Source organism: Myodes glareolus, chromosome 9 (genome assembly GCF_982192425.1).
Source record: "Myodes glareolus chromosome 9, mMyoGla1.1, whole genome shotgun sequence".
Classification (NCBI taxonomy): Eukaryota; Metazoa; Chordata; class Mammalia; order Rodentia; family Cricetidae; genus Myodes; species Myodes glareolus.
The window spans coordinates 24,269,988-24,295,524 of record NC_142034.1 but is presented as its reverse complement, the minus strand read 5'-3'; the positions used below and the strand labels follow the sequence as shown (position 1 = coordinate 24,295,524).

Sequence of the window (25,537 nt, the reverse complement as noted above, 5' to 3'; positions counted from 1 at the left end):
ACTTATAAAGTGCTACCTATATTAGAATAATCTCAGAGTTAAAAGCAGACAGGCACTTGGGATGCATCAAAGCTACTAAGAAGAATAAATACAAGAAGACTAAAGTCAGACTTCTGAAGCAGCAAGCAGTTTTACAAAGAGATATTGACAAATGTTATTAGTGCCGAGGAAGATTTTTGTTCACGTGATAACTATTTTTGCTCAATACCGCCAGCTTCCAATTTAATAATAAAACTGACACATTCACCTAAGCTGCTCGCAACTCCAGATCTATTTTAAATACTGTGGTCACGAGTGTGCAAACATCTGGGCAATCATGAAATAGCCCCACCATTTGCAAGTCCCCAACACTTAAGTGGACGTAACTGTCTCTTAGTCATCTCGGTCTGCAGTGGCTTTTGACAATGTGAAAACCAGCGACATAAAAGCTAACTCCAGTAAGACAAGCGATCAAGTCAAATTGAGTTATTTAAGTCCACGTTTTTCTCCAACCACTTTCTGTTAAAGCGAGCTCTCAATCAAATTCAAGAAAATATGGCGATATACTTTAGAACATTTTAGAACATTAAAAAAAAAGTTAGAGCATGCTAACAGAACCAACTTGTAACATATCATTACAAAATTTTACCAAGATGCTATCTTGAACATTTTACTGGTGCAAGTTGCATAAATCTATGCAACAGATGTCATTCAGAGGGAAGAGGAAGGAACAGCATCTTTAACACCAACTCCATTTAAGAAACAATACCAAATGTTCCCCTGCTTTGTAGCTAAGACTCCTCAGATAATATTTTTAATTCTGTATACTAGAGCCATCAAAACGAACCGACCACAACAAATAAGAACACAGTGGAAACCCGTTTTAACAGACAGCGCTAGGAAAGGCAAGTGCGGTAAACATCCCCATGTTATCTCAGTCGAGTTATCTGCTGGCAGCAGCAAGAAAGGGCCGTGCATCCTTACCAATGAATTTCTGAGGCATCGAGCTTTTCCGTTTTGCCACATTGCTTGCTAATCTGTCCAGAACGAGCGCTCTTTCACTTCCCATCTCCGCTTTGATGTGTCTTGCCTCCACACTTGCTGGTTTGGAAGAAGAGGGAGAGGAATACATTGGTACATGGGGAGAATGGGGAAGGGGAACCAGCTGGAAGAAGCTTCCCTGTGCCGGGTTGGGGGGCTGATGCCCGGGGCTGTCATTACCTGTGGGTCCTGCTCGGTTTCCTGCCCTGGGTACCTGCTGTGGTCAGTGAGACCAATTCTGGGGCACATTCAAATCTTGCAGTCTTATGCTGAGATGGGAAAGCCCGACCCATCCCCAGCTAGTACCTTCATTAGCAAGAGGAAGTATTGAAGAAATAGCTTGGACGTGGTTGGTTGCAAAAAGATAGATAGATGGAGGCCCTTTCACCCTCGGCAGCTCCTTTCTGATTCTGAGTAACTGCATGTGACACCTGCACACTGATATAATTCTTCTTAACAACTTTGAAAAAAAAAGTCACAGTGCCCCAGATTCACCGCTCTGCCTATGTTAATAGACTTTTGAAAATAGATACACTCGCCCAGATAGCAAGAAATCTACCCAGTGATTTGGGTATTGAAATACTGAGTCATTTTTTTTCTTCACTACGTTTCTCTCAGTTCTTATCTTTCAAATTCCGTTTCTCTGGGTTCCGTGTGTTGCTTCATAGGTTCTCCACATCTCAAAATTGTTTCCATTACCGTGTCCCTGAGCCACACTGCTGTCTGAAAATTAAAGAGCTATCTATATACTGCATTTCTATTGTATTTCTAATGAAAAAATGACAACAACTGCCCGAGAATGTGGATTGGTTATGAACCCACAGATAGACATCTGAGTGGCATGGGCTGGAGTTTTCAGACCTGGCTGCAAATTACTCCAACCCAAATGCCTGGCACACACTTAGATATCCACAGGCAGGTTCCCGCTCACTGGGACAGGACAAGCGTGCTTTCCAAGTTCCCTGGATGATTTTAAAGGCAGCCACAACAGGACGACGAGGCTCATGCCTACAGTCCCAATCCTTGGGAGACCGAGGCAGGAGGATGGCTATGAGTTTGAGACTAGCCTGGGCTGCACAGTGAGCTGCAGGCCATCCTAGGCTACCATGTGACACTGGGGAGGGGGAACAATCAGAATTTCAGTGCACTAGATGAATATAAAAATAATGCCAATACACTTAAATAGTAAAGTGGAACAAATATAATTTTCTTTGGAACAGCCAGCAGTAACCAACGAGACACCACGTCTAAAGAGTGAAAACTCACTAGCTGCTATAAATAGAAGGCCTAAAACTTCATAATGCTGGAATCAAGGACTGGTAAATAATTTCTGTAAAAAGACCAAAGAGTAAACACTGTGTAGGATCATTTGCAATCATTATTATTTTTGAGGCAGGGTCTTTCTGTTTCACAGCTCCCAGGCTAGCCTCAAACCTCAAGTCCTGGGATTACACACCTGCACTACTACATTCATGTCGGTGGCAACTATTTTTAAATCTGTGGGATGCACAGTCCCTTTCTATATTAGTGTTCTCTGCTCCACATCTCTGTTAAAATGTAAAAACTGGACCAGAGAGATGTCTCAGCCTGTGACATGCTTGCTATATAAGCACGAGAACCTGAATTTGGATCCCCAGGACCCACCTAAAGAGCCCAAGCCTGTAGTCCCAGCACTGGGGAAGCAGGGACAGCAGGAAACCCAGAGGCTCACTAGCCAGGCATTCTAGCTTTTAATGGGCAAGGCCTAGGCTCAATGAGAGACTGTTTCAGGAAATAAGGTGGACAGTGATTGAGTAGACATTCAAAATCGACTTCTGGCCTCCAGGCACACCTAGACACACACAAACGTGGACACATCCACAGACCACACATGCACAATAAATAAGTAAACAGTAAAAACCCAGTATACAAGCAGACTGATGGCTACACTTGACCCCAGGGCCACGGTGTATCCACCCCTAACCAAGAAAACATATTGTGACATTATATCTCTGTTTTGTATGAGCACTTCAGAAAGTCTAAACTGGAAAGTCATACATTTCTAATGTATCTACTAAGGAAGAAGAAAATGTAATTTTTAAAAGGGACTAGAGTTAAAAAGGTAAAATTGATATCTACAGAATGAGATATTCCCTAGCTCAGTGCCCACACATGTTTGGGAACTGTCTGCACTTGTCCGGTAGTTGAGGAGTCTGAGGTATTTGCCATGTGAAGATTCCAATATACAGAATCAGCACACATGTCCAGAGAAAAAGGACACTGGCTACCTTTGCAGGGAATGAATGACCCGGAAAGACCTCCAGGGCCAGAGAGGCTGGACTGGAGAGGGCCACTGCCAGATTAGAAAATGATCATTTCAAGTATTAATTATTTTCCACTTTCTTCCCGTCACCAGAAGAACTCTGTTTCGGGTGTTACACAATGCAGAGCTTTGTGTGGTTTTTAAAAATCAGTCATAAAGGAAACCTGTCTCCAAAAGTGAAAAAATAAGTATTATGGCAACGCCACATCATTTGACGTGGGCTCTTGTCAACAATAATTCTGGGCTCTGAAGAAACACATCCCTAGTTCTGCTCCAGCTGTCAACACCGATTTACGTAAATGAAAAGATTATGCTCAGAACCAGGGGCCTAAGCTGCTTTCAGACTTGGTAAAGTCCTTGGAATTAGCACTTGGTGACAGGACCCTGCTCTGGAGTGAAGTGGGTCAAATTCTGCTCAGTCCAGAGACAGGTTACAATGACCAAACAGGAAATGATCATACGTATTATTTCCTTGCACACAAACCACCGCCAGATGTGGCACTAGCCAAAGTCCCTGAGCAGAGAGATGAAAGACCGCCTGGAATTTGAAGTCGGTTTCCAATACAAGGGATTACTGGTTTTTTTTTTTTTTGTTTTTTTTTTAAATGTTCCTTTTTCTTAGAAGTAGGGTAAAGGTAGCCGTGTGTACTCTAGGAGCGTATGAGAGGATCAGAGGCACCATGCCTATATCTGTTATTGATTTAGGTCGAAAGGAGAATAACAAATATTTGGGGAATTTTTACTTTGGAGCCCACTTCACCACTGTGTTTGGTCCCTTTTAGTCCTTCCCCTCATGGCCAAATCATGACCTGGGACCTGCCCTAAGCATGACGCCTCAGTTTCCCACTTATGTCTTAGGAGTCATTGCTCGTGTTCCACCAAAGTCACCAGCAGCAGCAGCAGCAGCAGTTTTGTGGGCACACGCAACGACATCCTCTATATTTGGGAGGATGCTGATGCATGGACACATTGACCTAAATAACTAATTAGGGCATGTCACTAAATGGCAGCCTCCTGAGATAACATCACCCTTTTCATTCCTGGTTACCCACCACGCTGGTCTTGGCAGTCATTTCCAGATAACTCTCACCATGTCAACCAGTGGCCAAATGGCTGACATTTAAGAGAGTAACGTTCTGGAGTGTTCATGGGTGAAAAAAGAATCTGAGGTACGAGGGAAGGCTTTCCGTCTTCACAGCTCTGCTTAGAGGGAAAGGCCTTCTGTGGGAAGTAAGAGACCGCTTGCCCACTGCACCCTTCCTAGAGCTGTCCTGCAGAACAGCGACACTCCCAGCCACGGGAGCACACCCCAGGGACTGAGTTCCCCTTCACAGATTTAACCGATTCCCAACCGCGGAGTGGACAAAGGCTAACAGGCAACAAAATAGGGTCCGCTTTCTTTCCTAGACTTTGTGTCTTTTTACCTCTGAACCGTCAGACAGTGGATGGACAAAACCACTGAACAGGCATCTTTTAAACATCAAGTCAGTTGTCAGAGTTAGCTGAGCTTGGGGAAAGCCTTCTGACTTCTGGTCCTCCCTTTGCCTTTAGGACTCAACTGTCCATTCACACAGTCTAGACTTGTTATTGTGCTACAAGGAGTCCCACAAATGTAAGTGGAAGAAAACGAGTTTGGCAAGGTGGCAAGGGAAGAAGATAATGGGTCTAAATGATGCAACAGGAAATCCGTTCCTAGGTGGTGTTTGGCAGTTTAGTGTTGCCAGGGTGGGGGCGGGGGTCTGGGAAGGTGGACATTGATACATTTGGTACCTGAGTGGGCACAAGGGCAGGACTGCAATTCTTGACCCAATTTCCCTCCACATCTTTTGTCTACTATGGAGTAAGTAAGGGTCAATTTTTATTAGCAACAGCTCTTAGAGATGTTAGAAAAATAATAAAATGTCATTGGTAACCACAACTACAAAAATAAATTGCCTTTAATCCCCTGCACAAGCCTTCACTTTTAACTGCTTCCATGATACATTGTTAAACCTTAAAGTAACTGTAGCTTTGACTATGTGTTCGTGTTCTGCTTTTGCAAAATCCTTCATCAGGGCTCAAAGAGTTAAATGGAGCTTAAAGCAGCCATTGCATCCGGTCTCTTCTATGGTGTGGTCAGCAGCTAATGGAGACAGGAACAAAGTGGAGTCATTGTGCAACGAGATTGTCTAACAACAGATTGCTATCAAAGACAAGGCAGGTTCAAACAAAAAAGCTACATGTAACTGTTGCCCTGTGGATCAAGTCAAATGAGACTGTTAGGAATACAGACTTGGTGTTTTTGTTGTTTTTTTTTTAACTCTTAGAAGAAAAAGTGGGCTACATGGTAAAATATGATTTCATCCTGAAACCCTTGTACTTGCATTGGCTCCACTGAAGCAATGAGAAAGAAGAAAAAAATTTAATTCCTAGACTCACAAATAAACATCATCAATCATTCACTTAGGGCTTTTTCTTTCTGACAGGATCTCCCTATGCAGCCCCGGAACTGTCTATGTAGAATCTACCCTGTAGACCAGGCTGACTTTGAACTCACAAGAGATCCCCTGCCTCTGCCTCCCGAGTCCTGGGATTCAAGGTGTGTGTCATCACATCTGGTTTTGGTCACTTACTTTATAAATGCTATTATCAGCGGTAGAGTGCTGGTCTAGAATGTGCAAGGCCCTGGGGTTGAGCTTCATCAATGCCAATAAAATGTCTTATTATTGCTAGAACTCATGGTTATTCACGAAAGGTTTGGCTACGAGTATAAGTTGTGTGAAACGAGGCCACAGTAACATCAAGAAGATGAAGGAGATGAAAGCCATGGTCATCTGCCGTTCCTTCTGGCCATCTGCACACCACTGGGCAGCAGGAATATTGCAACGGCGTCCCTCATGGCATCTGCTGTAGAGACTTGGACTCAACTTGCAATAACTCATATGTCTCCATTATTAGACCAGTGCCTCGATGCGCTGTGTGTTCTTCAGGGGTAGGGGCTTAGCTTTTCCTCATCTTTGCGAACAGGTCATGATACAGAACCGAATCAGCTGTGTCTGAGTAAAAGCAAGGACCAGCAAGACAGAAGTCCTGTCACTGTGCACTGGCGTTCTTTCAGAGGCTGATCTTTTCTCAAAGACCTTTCATCCGTCCCCTTTCAGAGAGGCCTGCTTTCCAGGACAGACAGCTCTGTCCCCTGACCGGCTCTCACACTACACCACAGCTTAACTTACTTTTCTTTCTTTAGAGATGGGTTCTTACTACCCTACCCTCCAACTCAGAATCCTCCTGCCTCAGCCTCCTGCTGCCACATCCAGCTGTGCTTGCTGCGTGAGTGCCCCATGCACAGGAGCTCCGAAATAGCGTTTTAGAAGTGACACGCGGAATAGAGATTTAGGATGTCCTGCCCTGGGGCTGGAACTAAGTATAGCTGCTTGAGCATCTAGTCTGCACGAAGTCCTGGGTTCTATTCCCAGCACCACATCAAACTGGGCATTGGAGGCACATGCTCGCTGTCCCACTGCAGAGAGAGGTGGAGGTAGAAATCAGAAGTTCAAGTCTAGGGGGGAAATTACTGCGTTGGTCAGGTTTGGAATAGAACACTGTATCCATCCATACTGGACTCTTAGTTACAGGAAGGACACAGACATGGAAACCACAGAAGGAATGGTGCCCGTGAAGGAGAGGCCCGAGCTAAAACAAAAGGCCTTTACATTTGGATCCTGGAAAAAATGTATAGGAATAAAAAGCCCAAGAGACCCAAAATATAGTACAGTGTGTGGTATTTATACTTGATTGAGCTGTGACTTTACCCATTTTGTAACCTAAAACCACTACTATGGCATACTTGTCAGAAAGAAAGAAAGAAAGAAAGAAAGAAAGAAAGAAAGAAAGAAAGAAAGAAAGAAAAGAAATCAAAGCCAGGCATGGTGGCGTACATAGCAGAAGGTTCAGGTCAGTCAGAGCTACATAGAGAGGCCCTATCTTGGAAAAAAAGAAAAGAAAAAAAAAAAAAGCAATCAAATTTGCTGACTTGGTTAACCCTTGACTTTTTGCTGAGACTTGAATTCTGTGGCACGTATCCATCAAACAGCCCTATGGATGCAAATTAGCTTCGTCGGCAGCTCAGTGCCTCCTGCCCCAGCACTCTGAGCAGCCTAAAACTTCTTCTGGTAACTTTGTAAACTTCAAATTCCTAAAATGGCATGGGGGTGTGAAGTCAAAGTTACTTCAAAAATCATCATTTTATTATTGCCTATGGGGTAGAATTGCTGATTCCCTTATTCCCATTCCAGGAGACTCAAGACACCACACACACATACACACATACACACACACCCCCCACACACACCACATACACACACACACATGCACAAACACAACACCCATATCACACACCCACACACATACACCATACATACCACAATGCACACACAGTACACACACACTCACATCACATATATACACCCCACACCCCCACACCACACACACCACACAATACACCACAAACACACACACCACATACACATACACACACACAAACACCACACACACACCACATACACACCCCCCCCACATATACCACACACACACCCCACACACCCAAACACATACACCACACACACACCACACATGCACACACAGCACACACACACACACTCACACACTCACAACACATATACACACCCCACACCCCCACACCACACACATACCACACACGCACACATCAAACATACCACATACACACACACCACACACACACGTGTGTCTCTTCAGTATATGTTGTTATATTTCTTTTGCTGTCCAGATAATATATGACTATTAAAAATAAAGTTTATTATTTCCCAAGATGGAAAGTAAATCCCCTACCAATGAACCAATGTCTGCGAAAGCACACTCTGGTCAGTCCATATGTGAACTGTTATTCAGCTGTAGAAAAGAAAGAAGCAGGAGAACATGTTTCAACATGGCTGAAACCAAAAGCCTTACGTCTGCTAGAAGAGCAGGCTCAAAAGGCTCCCTGTGGTGTGACTGCACTTATGTGACTTTATCTGGTACAGGGAAATCAGCAGAGACCCGAAGTAGGGGAGCTGTTGCCAGACATGGGAGGCAGGGAAATGAAGGCTGGTAGGCGGGGCGTCTCTCTTGGGAGTGGCAAATGTTCTGGAATTAGATAAGGATGATGGTTGCCAGCTTTATTTATTTCTTACTTTATTCTTTGTTATTTTTTGAGAAAGAGTCTCTGCCCGTAGCTCTGGCTGTCCTGGAACTCACTCTGTAGACCAGGCTGGCTTCAAATTCAGTGATCTGTCTGCCTCTGCCTCCTATTGCTGAGAGGAAAGGATGTGCCACCACACCTGGCTCTTATAGAATATGGATTGATTTAAAAAAAAATACAGGGAGCAGGAGGAGGAATGGGAGAGAGAACTGTGGTTGGAATGTAAAATGAATTTTAAAAAATATATGTGGGGCTGGAGAGATGGCTCAGTGGTTAAGAGCACTGACTGCTCTTGCAGAGGACCCGGGTTCAATTCCCAGCACCCACATGGCAGCTCACAACTGTCTGAAGATCCAGTTTCAGGGGATCTGACACCTTCACACCAATGCACATAAAATAAAGTTAAATAAACCATAAAAAATATTTTAAAAAAATATATGTGGTTTAAAAAAATAATAAAAAATACTCCAGACAAATGCATGTGTGCACATGTACACGTGTGCTTGCGTGCATACACAAACTCAACCAAACAAGCAAACTAAAGCGCTAGCCATTTTTAAGTTAGTCACGGGATTTTGACAAGTCTTTGTTTTCCCACCTCCAAAGGGAGAAGGTAGGAATAGATGTTTCTTTTATGGGCAAACACTAACTCACAACTCAGCATGCCCCTTAAGATAGCGAACACCAAGCCGTCCTTGTTTTTCTTAAGGTAGCAAGTGGCATTCTTTAGAAACAAGGAGGAATAAGAACCCTTGATAAAACTCAAGATGCCATCAGGATAAAAGGTAGAAGCAAGCAAAGACCCACAGGCTTCGGTTGGCCAGCCCCTAAACCAGGAAACGGCCTTGATCTAAAGCCCAAGTTTCTTTCCACTCCATGGGGTGAACACTCAGGATTTCCACTCTGCTTTTCGTAATGCTCACACTGCACTGTCGCCCTCCGTAATCATCTGCTTTAGACTGCTCAAAATGTCCCAGCGCAGCTACTGCAGCCAAAGACCAATGCCCACGAGGATGCCTCCCATTCTCCATAAGGACTTGGCTCTAGGAACCAAGTCCCCACCCCAAGCTGAAGAACCAGATTAAGGGTCAAACGGGTTGAACGAAGGATGATTGTCAGAGACGCCATTCGAGAGAAGCTTTAGGCTGACTCAATGAAAGGATGAGAAAGAAATAAGACCACACTGGACACGGAGGAGGACACACACGGTGTTAAAATCTGGGGTCAGAAGCTATACAGTTCAAATCCCGGGGCAAACCCCTCGAAGCCAAGTACAAACGTCACAGCAAGTCACATGGGCAGACCAGGACATCACCACTGGGCCCTGTGCAAAGAAAATCCTTGAGTGTGTTCCTGATTCTTCCCTAACCATTCCCCAGCCTGCATCACCCTTTGAGATCACCATTCCACCATAGCCAGGAAAGCCTGCTGGCTCTGCCTTTGAATCAGAACGCCCTAACTCCCACCACTGCCAAGACACAGTTCCCTTTGGAGTGAATTCTTGCCACAGACTCCCAACTGGATTCCCCAAGATCTATCTAGCTTGTCCGAAAGGCAATCTATTCTCAGGAACAAAGCAGGGTGGTGGCTTTCAAATGAGAAGTCCGATGATGTCACCTGTCTGGGCTCAAAGATTTTCAGTTTTGCTCAAAAGTCTTTACGATGGCCTCCGAGGCCTGATAAGATCTAGTTTCCTCTTTCCCCTCTGGCTTCACATCCCCTTGCTCACTCTGTTCCTGGTACATGGGGCTATATTTACATTCCTTCGCACGTACTGATCACCAGTGCTCCGTGGGGCTCACTACCACGCCTTCGAGTCCATCAGAACATCACCTGGTGGACATCTTCCCGATGTCACCCTTACCCTGCACTTCCTGCTCTGTTTCTCTCCAGGGCACTCCCCATCTCTCCTTGCTCATCTCTCTGTCTATATAAAACCTGCTCCACCACCTAGGGGGGCAAGTGCTCACTGACAAGTGGGGGGAACAGGCCCTGTGGAACTTACTGGCATCCCCCAGGTCGGAATTCTGGAGAAACGTGCGGCACCGCTCCTTGTGTTCCTCCAGGGAGCTTCTCTGCTTGTAGCTCCGTCCGCAGAATTCACACTTGTAGGGTTTCTCCACTGGAAAGAAGACACAGAGCACTCAGGGACCCCACACACCGAGACCCCGGCTCTGAGAAGACACTGGTCTCTAGGGATGAGGCTGCTGGCCCAGCCAGACCCACGCCTCCAAGTCTGTGTCGCTGTCAAATCCGCTAAGCTGAAACAGGACTACGGTCTAGGAGGGGCTCTTCCGCCAGTGTATTTAAAGGAGGGCGTCCTGTCGCAGATGGACGGGTCTGCAGTGGGTGACTGCTGCTTTACTTCGTGTTTGGCTCTGGGTTAAACCTTGTTTCTTTTCTGTTAACCAAAGCAGGTCCCAGGACTAGAGAGATGGCTCGGCACTGAAGGGTACTGGTTGCTCTTTCAGAGGACTGAGCTTTGGTTCCTACACCCAAATGGGGTGGTTCAGACTGGCTGTAACTCCAGTCCTAGGGAATCTAGAGTTAGAAAGAAGGCTGAGAGAGAGAGAAGAGAGAGAAAGAGAGACAGAGACACACACAGAGAGATAAGCAGAGGTAGATAGATAGATAGATAGATAGATAGACAGACAGACAGACAGACAGACAAGAATCCTTTATTCTTCAAGGAGGGTAGTGTGGGGTAAGAGTGAAATGGGTCCAGGTGTGGTGGCACACACCTTTAATCCCAACATAGACAGGAGGCTCTTTGTGAATTTGAGACCAGGCTGATGTATATGGTGAAACCCTATTTAAAAACCAAAACAAAGTCAATTATTTGGGACCTGGAACAATGGTTCAGCAGTTGAGATCACTTAACTACTGGGGCTGGAGAGGTCACCTGATGGTTAGAGCACTCTGCTCTTGCAGAGGATCTGGGCTTGGTTCCCAGCACCCACAGGGCAGCTCGCCACCATCCATACTGAATCTAATTCCAGGGGACCTGATGCCCTCCTTTGACTTCCTTGGACCAATGTATGCAAGGGAAAACGCTCATTCACTAAAATTAATGGGAATGGGAGGGCATCCTTCCTACTCTGTGCTGTCCATCTAACTGTAGGTAAGAAATAAGGTGGTCCGTGGACATTGGGGTCGGGCTAGACATGTTTGAAGTGTGTGGGCCGTTCCTGTAAAGTGGCTTTAAACAAGCGTGGTCAAAGACAGGGCTTATTAACAAAGAACATTTTTAATAATAGAATTAAGAATGAATTGCAGTAACCAGGTCTAACTGCACATGCATTTAGTCCCAGCACTCTGGAGGCAGAGGCAGGGGGATCGCTGAGAGTTCGAAGCCTGCCTGGTCTACAGAGTGAGTTCCAAGACACCCAGGGCTACATAGTGAGACCCTGTCTGGAAAGAACAAATGATCAAAAAGAATGAATTGCAAAAATGACTTCAACTTATCTTCTAAACAAATCAAAAGTAGTTTTCCTCATAAGTTGCCCGTATCTTTTGATAAAACTCAACCTAAAAAGTGTGAGCCCTCTTAAAAAAAAAAAAAAAAACCAACAATGTTTTATTTTCCAATTCCTCATGCTTTGGGAATAGAAGCACACTCAGAAGATCCTTATAAAACCCCAGACTAAAATAAATCACAGGCTTGCAAAGGCTAAACTTTTTTTTTTTTAATTTCTGTATAACTTGGGTGCTCTGGCATCTATCTCAAAAGACTTATCAGCACTAAGTTTGAAAAGGGCAGGAGAGAATCTTCTTTTTCTTTCTTTCCATCAAACTCATCACTATTTTGTTACATCAACAAATGAGAAAGAGAGAGAGAGAGAGAGAGAGAGAGAGAGAGAGAGAAAACCCCTCTTTGCCACATGTGATCTCTCATGGGTTTTGCTGAGGTCGGCTTGTTTGACCTTACTCTGAATTGTGAGTAGTTCTGAGACTGGGCTTTAGTCAAAGCAGTAATGTGGACTGACATAAAAACAAACCCATCTCTCTCTCTCTCTTCTTAAATTAAAAAAATTGCCAGATAACATCAAGAACATGAGGTTCCAATTTTGAAAATAAGATTCGCCTTATTTTTCTAAGAGGGAAATTCTAAATGTTAAAAAAAAAAAGTGTCACCTTGCTTGTTCAAAATAAGGATTGAAAAGACCGAGGCAGCAGGTGGCTTTTTAAGAATTCTTGTTGTTGCTCTTAGGGCTTAAAAATAAGTGGGGTGAAGAAGGGGAAAGCTGGGGTTAGGAAACTTAGCAAGAAGCTGGGTAAAGTGTTACACGCCTGCAATTATAGCACACAGGAAAGGCAGGAAGGCGGCTACAACTGTGAGGCTACCCTGGTACACACAGTGAATTCCAGTTCAATCAGGACTGCAAAGTAGGGACCCATCTCAAAAACTAAAATAAAAACAAAACAATAACAACAAAACCAAACAAACAAAAAATGAATAAGAAATTTATCCCAAAACAACCAAAAGGAACCTCAAATAAAAATTTATGTCTGATTTACATTTTTATTATTTTAAACTATGTGATATTGTACATATGGCGACCAGCAGCATCCGGTCTCCTGGAGATGGAGTTGGTGTTGGCTGTGAGGCAATGGATGTGGGTGCCAACAATGAAACCCTTATCTCCTGGAAGAACAATACTTGCTCTCCACCGCCGAGCCACCTCTTCAGGCCCCTGCTTTACACTTTTTAATAATTTACAAACTAAACATAATTTGCTGGTGTCGTTTCGTGAATGGAAAGCTGGAAAAGGGTGTGTACATATTAAGAAATAAAATTTACCATAAAAATATTGATGGCCACGATTTTTTTCTCACAAGAATTACGAAGGCACAAGGATGCCGGAGACGGTTTCCACCGAGGCAGACGGAGAGCAATTAATACCTCAACGGAAGGGCAGTTAGCCCTAGAGGTCTCTGCGGACAGAACCCTTCAGAGGGCGAGCGGCAGACTGAAGCCACCACGCTTAACTCTCTCTTGTTTCCACAGCCACTGGATGTGGAACGCTTGTGCCCCTCACTTACCAGAGTGTGTCCTAAGGTGTCCCGTGAGCGCGTCTCTTCTTTGGCATGCGTAGTTGCAGAGGTGACACTTGAAAGGCTTTTCCCCTGTGTGTAGCTTAATGTGACGGAGGAGGTTGCCTTTCTGAGTAAAAGATGCCCCGCACTGATTACACTGGAACGGACGTTCACCTTCAGGGAGGACGGAAAAGAAGAACTCTCATCACAAGGCTAGGGGAAAAGCACGTGCCCAGATTAGACGCCCACGGCCAAAGTCCATCTCTTGGGCGGTTCTGCCCTTGCTGAGAGGTCACTTGGGAACTACATTCTGAGGGGCAGAGACTTGTGGGATCCTCTTCCTTGCAGAACGAACACTCCCACTCAGTACAGCTAGTCTGGTGATCTTGCTCTGAGTCACGGCCAAGGGACCCAAGCAGCCTTGGGAGCTGCCTACAGGTTTTTCTACTTCTTGGCATCTGAACGCAGTCGCCTTTGAAGGAGGACTCAGAGAGTCAAGCTTTCTTGTATTTTTGAGACAGGACCTCACTATGTAGCCCTAACCTGGAACTCGCTCTGTAGACCAGGTTGGCTCCAAACTCACAGAGATCCTCCTGCCTCTGCCTCCTGAGTGCTGGGACTAAGGTCGTTGTTTTGTTTGGCGGTTTTAATCTTTTCTTTTTGACAGGGCCGTTCCTCTGTACCCAAGGATGGCATGGAACTCATGATGGTCTTCCTGTTTCAGTCTCCTGAGTGCACTTAGATGCAAGATGTAAGATGTCAAGGCCCAGCCTTTCACCCTGGAGTCCCTGCACCAGATGAGGGCTAGACTCAGTGTGACTCGTTCCTAGGCCTTCCTAGGACTCCTTGTTTACTGCATGAAGATGTATTTAAAACCGACAATAAAACCCATATCATTTTATCCATTAGATCTGAACCCACAGAAAGGGCACCCGCTTTCATGGATGTGCCTTGTCAAAACACTTGGAAGATTTTTCCAACTCCTGCTTACTGACTGAAGGAAGGCTATTCGGCTAACCTTGGTGGCTATTTTCATTGGTCAGTCTCTCTCTCTCTCTCTCTCTCTCTCTCTCTCTGGCCCCACCTCCTCTCCCCCCCCCCCCCCCAGGTCTCACTTTGCAGCATTGAGTGCCCTGGAACTCAGACGTAGACCAGGCTGGCCTTGAACTCAGAGATCCACCTGCCTCTGCCTCCCCAGTGCTGGGCGTCAAGGCGTGCGCCACCCCATCAGGCCTTTGTTAGTCTCTTTTCATTTGTAGTATTTTCTGTGTGTTTGCCAAATGCATGGTGAAGCAGAAACTAGAGTGTCTGGGTAAAACGGCAATGCAAAGGGTGAGAGAAACAGCAACACTATAGCAGAAAGTACCGGAGGAAGCCAAAGCAAGACCCAAACACCGCCGCTTCGTCCCTCCCATGGCCACACACGGACAGTTCTGAGAACTGAGAGAGGAGACTATTTACCAGTATGGCTTCGCTTATGAACCATCAGGACATTGAAGCTGATGCAGGACAATCCGCACACATCGCAGTTCATCTTCCCACTGCTCGGCCTGCCGCCGTCGTACGGAGCGTGCTTAATGTTTTCATATTCATTATACTCTCTCACATAGCCGTAAGGAATCTCGCTCTCTTCTGCATTTCCCAGGGGCTCCGGCTTCAAAATGCTCTCATCTCTTTCGCTGTATTCATCTTTCACTTTCATGGCGTCTTCTGCAGGGGACAGGAATGCGAGAAATGAACAATGACTGTATTCGAAGCTGTGAAGCCGCTCAGAAGAGAGGCCCACAGTTGGATAAATACGGAGGAAGCTCACGAAACACTGTGTACATACAAAGCAAGAGAGTTGCCAGAGGTGATCACTCATTATTAGAATTCAGAACCACAGTTAGACACACACACACACACACACACACACGCACGCACTCATGCACGCACACACATACACATACACACAAGTACGCACGGCAGTGTCCTAGGCCATCCAGAAGATGAGAGGTAACAAGTTTTAGCTGTGATTATCCAAAGAGACCGTGAAATAAACGTTTTGAACAGCCTGTCCCTGGTCCTTGGAGAGAAGGAAGTCTCAGATCTTTCTTGGTGGCTGCAGCTAAAAAGACAATGGGACTAACTCTTTGGTTTTGAGACGAAAACATCATTTTGATGCTACGAAGGCCTCCGGGTAGCCCACCAAGATTGAGAGCGGGAGAGTAAAAGCCATGTTTTGCCATTCCTTCCTGGAGAACAGAGGGGAAAACTCTTATTCTGTCTTGGAAGTGGCAGAGCCAGCGCTGCAAGCAGAGGAAGTGCTAGTGTTAGTGAACAGAGCTGGACAAAAGGATGCTTTCCTTCGATCTGAGGTTAGTTCTACCTTCTATTGATCAGGATCAGCTGAGTTCAAACCAGTTAGGGGAAGAGATAGCTAGACCTAATCTAAATAGGACTAAGCTCAAGATCCTAGATCAGTTAATTGAGAAGAGGGACTGATCCAAGTATGTTGGATGACTAAGTATTTTTTATGTGTGTGGCGGGGGGTGGGGGGCGAGTGTTTCTAGACAAGGTTTCTCTGTGTAGCCCTGGCTGTCCTGGAACTTATTCTGTAGATCAGGCTGGCTTGAACTCACAGAGATCCACCTGTCTCTGCCTCCCAAGTGCTAGGATTAAAGACGTGTGCCACCACGGCCTGGCCTAAGTACCATTCTTTAAATGGTTGCTGCACTGTTGGGCTTTTTTTTTTTTTTTTCTCTTTTCAGGTGGGTACAGTCAGAGGGCTGGAACTCAGAATCTAGGCCAGCATTTCTTCCCAAAGACCTCTCCAGATATTCTACATTTGTGTGTGTGCATGCATGTGTGTAGGTCAAAGTCAACTCAGATGTCACTTCTCAAGAGCTGTTACCTTGATTTTTTACTCTCTCTCTCTCTCTCTCTCTCTCTCTCTCTCTTTCTCTCTCTCTCTCTGCTGGACCTGAGGTTCTGCGATCAGGCTAGGCTGACTAGCCAGCTAGTGAGCACCAGAATCCTCTTGTCTTCACCCCCTCAGTGCCGGGTTACAGGTGCCCGTCACACCTGCCATTTCATTTGGGGGCTGGAGATTAAGCTCAGGCCTTCCTGAGTGAGGCAAACACACATGTATGGTAAACTGAGGCACTGCCTAAGCCCTCTACAAGTCTTTTAAGAATAACATAAGACCCAGAAGGCACGCGGGATGCGGTAGCATACAGTTTTGGTGCCAGCACTTGGAGTGCTGGGGCAGGCAGGTCTCTCTTGAGTCTGAGGTCAGTGTAGCCTACACAGTGAGTTCCAGGTCAGCCTGGCCCCCACCTCAAGGGAAAAAGCCCTGAAAAATTTGCTTCATGGGACCAGCTTTTGTAAGAGATTTACATATATAAAGTATGCTATGCACAGTGCTTATTCTTTCAAACACCGAGTTTTTAGAAACTGGAAGCTTTACTTTTCCACAAAGAAACACGAGCCAATGGAATTGAGAATGAAAGAGAATTTAGAGATCAATTTCTCCAAGTTTCTTCTTTCTCAGATGGGAAATGTGGAAGCAGAGACACATTCAGCCATTTTCCCGATTTTGCACGGCCAGTTCCTGGCAGAGGTGTGCTAGCGCCGGAGGGATGATTCAGCAGCTAAGAGCCCTGGCTGCTCTCACAGAGGACCTGGGTTGGTACCCAGCACCACACGGTGGCTCACAACTTCCCAAAACCCCAGTTCCAGAGGATCTGATGCCCTGTTTTAGCTTCCACAGGAACATGGGAGGCCACAAACATACTTTCAATCAAAACATTCACACACATAAAATAATTTATTTATTTATTTATATTTTATGTGCACTGGTGTTTTGTCATGGGTGTTGGGTTCCCTGGAACTAGAATTACAGACAGTTGTGAGCTGCCATGTGGGTGCTGGAAATTGAACCCAGATCTTCTGGAAGAGCAGTCAGTGTTCTTAACCACCAAGCCATCTCTCCAGCCCAAAATAAAAATTTAAACAGCAACAAAAAAACTAAACTTAAACTATCAGTTAGTTGGCTTGCCCCCACACACTCATATCAAAAAAGGCAAAGTGGCTGTTTAACAAGTCTATTCCACGCCCTTCCTTCGCTGGGGTCGATGTAAAAACCCAAAACACTCTGAAAAAAAAATGGTATTTTTAAAAGCTACATCCCTTCCAAAACACATCAGACGTGTTGATCCCGCTGTCACAGGAGGAAGTACGAGAGCAGCTGCACGGGCTGCCTTCCACCCCAGTTTCAGTTTCCACTTCTATCAAGGTTACCTTTCATCTATATTAACTGTGCTTAATAGAGCAAGACAAAGCCTCACCCCCCACTGCCAGGGCCACGGCTGCCACTGTTCCACGGCTGCCACTGTCCCATGGCTCACCGCAGGTCACGGTTCACAACCTCCTGACTGCAGCCATTCATGGCTGCAGAGCAAGCGCAACACAGGCCACGTTTGTCACCCTACGAATCTTGTCCTACGGGGAAGAAGTTAATCTCCTCTCTCTCTCTCTCTCTCTCTCTCTCTTTCTGAATGGATATTTTCTGCTTTCATATGGAATCTGTTTTGTTGTTTTTGGTTTTGCTGTTTTTCACTTTTGAGAGAAGAGTGGCCTGGAGCCGGTGCCCTCCTCTCTGCCTCTGTCGCTCCAGCTGTGGGTGACGTCCCACCAAAGCTTGAGTGCACTTCAGTTTGCATGTAGGCGTTGAAAAGAACCTCAACGGAAAACTTCTTCTACCGAGAACCAAGACCAGTAGATTGAAAGGACCAGCAGAAAGGAATCCTTTTCATTTGGGTTAGAAAACGTGAACAGGCAGGGCAGTGGAGGAGCACGCTTTTAATCCCAGCACTTGGGAGGCAGAGGCAGGCAGATCTCTGAGTTTGAGGCCAGTCTGATCTACAGAGCGAGTTCCAGGACAGCTAAGGCTACACAGAGGAAACCTGCCTTGAAAAAAAAAATAAGCAAAAATGAAGAGGAAAGAAAGAAAGGGAAAATATGAACGTGACTGCACTCGGGCTACTGCACACTCAGTGACTTTAGAAAGTGGTGGGACCCGAGCATGCCCCTTTCTCTAAACAGGGGTCTGGGGACAGCTGCTTCTTTCATTATGGTTTTGGCTGTGGAGGCCAGACCTGGAACTCAGTACCCCAGCCAACCCAGCTCACTATCAGAGCTTGACTTTTCAGTCCTCGGCTGTCGAGCAAGGAAGGCAGTGTTTAAGATGGGGGAGGTCTGGAAAGCCTAGGAGTCACATGGGTGGGGGCGCTGGAGAAGAATATTCGACTGTTCCACCAAAAAAGTTCCTGGTATGGTGGTCTATTCACTAGCTTTAGATAAACAATCTGGGTAATCTTTCTGCATGGTTACTGGGTTCAGCAGCTTTATGGTTTATCTTGGAAAGGCAAACAGAGATGTAAACTCAACTACACAGGAACAAAAGCACGAAGAGGATTCTTGAGAGACTATTAGACTCAGCCCTAGCCTCCAAACGTGGGCCACTGAATCCAAAGCAGGGAAGACACTGGACTCCCCTAATGAAGAGATTCATTCCATATTTTGGGAGGAAGATTTGTAGGAGCCAGAGAAAGGAAGGGATTTTACTAACAGCCCATAGTAACACACATGCCTACTATCAAACTAGCAATCTACGACTCCAAACTGATTTATTCCTAATAGGTGAGCTCTCTTCTTCAGGTCTTCAACCCTGGACACTGGTTTGGAAACGCCTCACTGAGTTGGTCGTTCTGACTTCAGATTCTCTAGGGCAAACTCCTTCCTTCTTCTGTGTTCTTTGTGGTCTATGTTGATCGCATAGACCTAAGCATCACAAGGAACCTAAGCACACTCTCTCTCCCAGACACTTTGTAGTCAGATCAACTCTTACTGCTTTCCTGGAATCCAGCTTCTGCCTCCATATCTCACTGGCTCTGTCCCCTGCAGTAATCTACACACTCAGAAATACGGTGAGTTCGTGTCTGCTGCTCTCCAGAACTCTTGGACACTGGCCACCGCTCCCCGTTCTTCTGTGCGCTTCATTCTTCAATGAACTGAACCTCTTTTCTGATCATTCCCGTCCCCTGTTTCCCTCCTAATTACTGTGGCTGAGCCTCTGTTTTCTTTTCTCTAAGTACTTCTCTATGGCAATTTCATCCATTCCTAAAGGCTCCAACCGACGCCGTCTATGATCAATCCCCAGATGTATACAGCTCCACCTGCGACTCTTGGCTCCTCTTCAATCCTCTTTCCAAGTCTTCTAAAGTCAAACACTTCTTCCCAGTTACTCAAGCTACCAGCCTCACAACCTCCTTTTGTTTCTTTTGTTTGGGCCTCACTTTCAAGGACTCATCAGTTTAGTGCTTACCTAATCTCCACCCACCGCTTCCCACGCCTCTTTATTCCAAGACCCCATCCCTCTCCTGCGATCTGCAGTCTCCATGCTGTTCACCTCTCCAGCTCATCGTGTGTATTATTGGTTGTCCTAAGATTATAGCTCTGGCCATGCCATGGCCCTGCCCAAACCCTTGAATATTCTCCACTGACCACAAAATAAAGTCCAAATGCAGAAACAATACTAAAAGGGCTTTTTGTATCTGGTTCAAGCTTATCTTGAGGACGTTGGTTTTTACTACTCAGACGTCTTTATCCATCTACACATCTAAGTGTCCTTGGTTTGTTCATATTATTTCCATCAACTAGACAGTCTTTCCCCAACATCGCCACAAGCCCAAGTCAAATTAATACACCATTTCCCCCACTCTGTCTTCTCTGATTCTCACAGCTGGAAAACAGCCTGTTCTTTCTTCCTCTAGGCTACTTATAAATTCTCTCTTATTCCCTACAGCCATTGAGCCAGCTGAGGACAGAAGCCACCGAGACTCTGCATGTATTGTGTAACGCAGTGTTCTCTATGACGTCACTTCGCCGGTGTCTGTAAAAGCAAAGACGGGCTGATCTAGAGAGAGGCAGCATGGATCCAAGTGCACATGGCTCCTGCTGAAGACCTTAGTTCCGTTTCCAGTACCCACATTGGGCAACTCACAACCACCTGTAGCTCCAACCACAGGGTATATGGTGATGCTCCCGCTGGCTTCTGTGGGCACGGGGACTCATGTGAACATCTCTGCACACATGCACACATTCAAAAGAGCTGAGGTGCTGGGCTCATGGTCCACACCGGTTGTGTCAGCTACTCAGGAGGCTGAGGAGGAACGACCACAGAGCTCATGCGCCCGAGAATATTGTGGGCAATGTAATGAGACTTCATATCAAAAACAGCAACAATGACCACAAAACCAAATACAAAAATACGCTCCATTTACTTGTTTGTTTTTTCAAGACAGGGTTTCTTTGTGTAACAGCTCTAGCTGTCCTGGAACTTTCTTTGAAGGCCGGGCTGGCCTGAACTCACAGAGATCTGCCTGCCTCTGCCTCCCAAGTGCTGGGACTAAAGGTGTGTGCCACCACTGCCTGGCTCCTTTTAAATATTATTTTATTTTGTAGCTGGGCAGTAGTGGCACACGCCTTTAATCCCAGTACTCGTGAGGCAGAGGCAGAGGCAGAAGGATCTCTGTGAGTGTGAGGCCAGCCTGGTCTACAAAGCTAGTTCTAGGACAGGCAGGATATAGAGAAATCCTGTCTCAAAAACAAGACCAACAAAATAAAAGACGACTTGCTTTGCTTCATGGATATGGGCGTTTTGTCTGCATATGTTGTCTGCATTACTTGGGTGCCTGATGCCTGTAGACGCCCGAAGAAGGTATCAGATCTCCTGGAACTGGAGATACAAACAGTTGTGAGCCATCATGTGAGTTCTGGGAATCAAACCTAGGTCCTCTGGCAGAGTAACCCATTCTCTTAAAACTACTGAACCATCATCTCTCCAGTTTCTAAATTCCCCTTAAAAACACCAAAACCCCAAAATAATAATAACCAAACTAGCCAGGCATATGGTGCTACAGGTCAGTGCTCTAAAGATGGAGATGGGAGGTGGGGTGGGGAAGGTCAAGGCTGGGATTACATAGTGACACCCTGACTCAAAACCAAGACCAAGTCAGAGAACTGTCTCCTGAAAATTGTCCTCTGACCTCCACACGAGCCCTGTAACATGTATGTCCCTTCGCCTCCCATTTGCCACTAAGAATAGAATAAAACCTGGATATCTTGGAAGCATCGCCTTGATCTACTAACTTGAGAGAAGGGCCTCAGTCGTCTGAGCTAGGTTTGGTGGACGTGAGGGTTCTGGAGACTCAACTTGGGGGTTGCGCGGGTTTGAACCCAGGGCTTGGTACAAGTCAGTCAGGGGTTGCTTTACCTACTGAGTTACATTTCCAGTCAAAGCCTGAAGTCTTGTGAAGCGAACAAATGTTTGCAATGCGAACAGTCTCCCACTTGGTTTTGCAAATTCTAACCTTATTATAATTAGATCAGGTTTCTCAGACACACAGTTTGAACTGGCTCTTCAAACAGCGCCCAGAAGCTACTGAGGCACCAGCAGGATTTTATTTCTTACGTCTGGAGGTGGGTCTCTAGATGCTCATTTGATGATTACTCTTTAAACTGTAAATCTAATTATAATCTGCCTTTTTGTATGTATGATCTATTCCATAATAAAAAACAATATTAAAGGCTTCCTAAGTAAATTTTGTATAATTGAACTCGTGGAGAAAGGAACCACTGCCAACCACAAATTGCTGATAAAAGTAATTGCTAGACATTCCCAGAGGGAGGGAAAGATGTCTAAATTGAATCTAACCCATAGGAAATTAGATTAAACTAAACTTTCTTAAGGAGCTGCTCTGGGGGACCATTGTTCCCATCTCTGCCTGTGTTCTGGATGTGACTTGGGAAGATGGCACACACTAACGCGTGCACCCCCTGGAGAGAGTTTTGTCGGCTGAAAAGAACAAAGGTTTGGCTCGCTGGGGCTGATGCACTTGACTTCACTTCCTGGGGTGATGGTTATCACATGAAAGGCTTGTAGTCCAGAGTAGACATTTTTGGTTTCACCTGAGACGCTGCAAAAACAATGGGTCCTGGAGAGGATCCAGCATCGAAATCCTTCAGGGGCAATAGCAGTCTCAGCCAACTGTGCCTCAGTTTGTTTTTACAGGCACATAAAACGCTCGGCTGGAGAGCAGACACTGTCGAAGGTGCACAGAACAGGCGACTTGGGGTCCTTGAGGGGCGCTTTGCTAGAAGGAGCACCCGAGAGTTAAAGGGAGGTGCTGAATTTCAACTCTGGACCATGAGATCTCAGAATTGAACTCCAAGAAGGACAGAGGTGAAGCAATTAGCCTCAAGCTGGCCCGGGATGTGGCCAGAGGGGACAGAACGACAGAGGCTGTTGGATGGGGAGGACAGGAAAGGACGATGTTGTGCAAGTGTTTTACAAGGATGGAGGGTCATAATCGTGAAATCCTCCGCACATGCAGAAGTCAACTGGAAAACAAAGACACTTAATCATCTTAATGTGGCATTTTAATGATGCCACTGATTTGCTATGCCAATTCAGAGATAATGAGGCCCTAATGCTACAGATGTTCAGCCAGGCTAAAAGAAAAGGGGGTAGGATTTTCTAGCATGCCATTCTCTAACTATCCAATTAAACAAATTGTGAACGCACCTAAATAGTTTACCAGGTTTTGACAGCTGTTAATAGGATTTAGAAGCTCGAAGCAGGAGAGAGCAAAGTGGGAGATACAGATTCTGTAGGTGTCTCGCCTAGACGAGACAGCTAGACCAGGATCCCTACACATCTTCCCTACAATGGCCTCTTTGTATAGGGAATGAAAACACTGGATGAAATGATGGGCCATTTTCACTTTCTAGTTCACAGGCTTATGTATAAAGGCAACTGAGGGGAAAACCTCTGATAGTTTGAGAACTAAAGAACCAGGAGGAGCTTGGACATTTAACTACTAAAACCCTAAAGTCTCAATACAAACGAAACTTCTGGCTAATGAATTGTGGGATCTGTTACAATCTTTTCTTGTCTTTAAAAACAAAAGGATGGACAGCCGTTAATTTTTAAAATGATTATTTTGAGAACAAGAAGAACCCGAAGAAATGAATCAGTCTACGAAGAGATAAGATTCTATGATCTCAATAGCACGGAAATAAGAGCGAGCAGGCTTGGGTGCTATTTGATTGGTTCAGGTTCTTGTTGACCTTTTAAATTTCTCTGTAAAGAATTCACATGCATACTGGGTAAGTGACACCATTTCAGGGCCAGAGAATCAGCTTACCCCCAATTTAACAGTTCGGAAAGACCCCCTTCAGTCTTACCAATGACATCAACCTCTGCCTGATTATCTGACCCCAACACAGTTCATTCACATAATATCAACAGTGATTTTGCTCAGCGGCTTCCCTGTTAAGAGGGAGGAGATCGGCTACTTCCAACACCAGAAATACACCGCACCCAGCAGGAGGTGAAGCTTCAGCAGTGCAGCTCGGCTCAGCTTTTTAATGCCATGGGACCAGGATTAGTGAAATGTAAGCACTGAAGACCATAGCTCATGAAGGTTCCCTCTGAACCACAGAGCGCTGTAAGCCTAAGGCATTTTATTTCTGCCCAACATAAAGGTTCTCTTCATCTGGCTCAGCAGTGAGCACTTGCTGCTTTTACAGAGGGCCTGGGTTTGATTCCCAGCACCCACAAGGTGGCTCACAACCTTGGAATTCCAGTTCCAGGGGATCCAATGCCCTCTTCTGCCTTCTGAGGGTGTCAGGCACTACTGTGGTGCATATGAATACATGCACACAAAACACACTTACACATAATGTAAATAAATCTAGAGAGACTACTTTTATCTCCTGCTTTAATATATCCATTATTTGCTATTTGTAATTCCAAGCAGTAACTGCAATGCATAAAAATGAATGAAAATGCAGGCTGGAGAGATGGCTCAGTGGTTTAGAGCTCTCGTTGACCTTGTAGAAGACCCAGGTTCAATCCCCAGCACCCACAGGGTGGCTCTCAGCCCTCTGTAGCTCCAGTTCCAGGGAATGTCTCAGGAGCTCACACTGTAGCTCTGCCTGTCCTGGAACTCACTATGTAGAGATCAGGTTAGCCTCGAACTCACAGAGGTCCACCTGCCTCTGCCTCCTGGATTAAAGAGCTGGGATTAAAGTGTGTGCCATCATGCCGGCTTTGTTTCTGAGACAGGGTATTGTGTAGCCCAGACAAACTGTGCACTCCTGGTCCTCCTACCTCCATCTTCCCAGGGCCAGCACTACAGGAGCGCCTTGCCATGCTTGACTTCCATATTATTACTATTATTTCTATTATTGCTATTACTATTATTACTGTTATCTTAAAGCATTCGCTTAGTGGTTAGAGAGGTGGCTCTGTTGACAAAGTGCTTACTGCACAGGCCTGAGGACTAAGTTGGGATCTATGGCACCCATGTAAAAAGCCAGGTGCAATGGGAGCACTTACGGTTCTAGTTCCAGGGCGGCAGAGGGAGGAGGATGCACGGAGTTCACAAGCCAGCCAGTCTTGCCAAATTAGTTTGCATCAAGTCCCAGTCAGTTACCCCATCTCAAAAAATAAACAGATGTTTGACATAAACACATATATGTGTCAAACTCTCACATATACATACAGACATATATGAATGTCTACATGCACACATAAACACAGAGAGAGTATTCATCTCAAAAGTTTAAAGCAAGTTAAAACAAAATTCGCAGGAAAATTCAGAAGTTGTTGTGCAAATGCAATTAAATTTGCTAAAAACCCTCTGGTTACCACAATATCAAACTCAGGGCCACAGGCACTAAATATCTTCCGTGTCCTCAGCACACCTCGCTCCTGGTTTGTGTAGTATATGGTGGGACAAATTACACATTTATCCCTTTACAGACTAGGGATAGTTTCAAGACTTTCCCAGAACCTATAGATTTCAGTTATTCTGGGAATTGATAAATGAATTCCTCAGGTAGCCTGAACCAATTCACCGACAGCAACCAGG

General features: G+C 45.5%; 1 protein-coding gene across 3 annotated transcripts in view; it reads right to left on the bottom strand.

Moving 5' to 3' along the window:
- The window catches only part of Ikzf3 (IKAROS family zinc finger 3), a 91,953-nt gene that overhangs the window by 16,424 nt on the left and 49,992 nt on the right, over nt 1-25,537 (bottom strand). Inside the window, exons 4-7 of one of the 3 annotated variants that reach the window (XM_087910028.1) lie at nt 15,018-15,266; nt 13,563-13,730; nt 10,525-10,641; nt 964-1,080 (exon numbers count right to left, since the gene is read on the bottom strand). In XM_087910028.1, coding sequence (XP_087766154.1) covers nt 964-1,080; nt 10,525-10,641; nt 13,563-13,730; nt 15,018-15,266 — 651 coding nt within the window. Of the gene's footprint in view, nt 1-963; nt 1,081-1,200; nt 1,515-10,524; nt 10,642-13,562; nt 13,731-15,017; nt 15,267-25,537 lie in introns of those variants that run through there. The other 2 variants (XM_048450800.3, XM_048450801.3) reach the window with 2 other exon arrangements.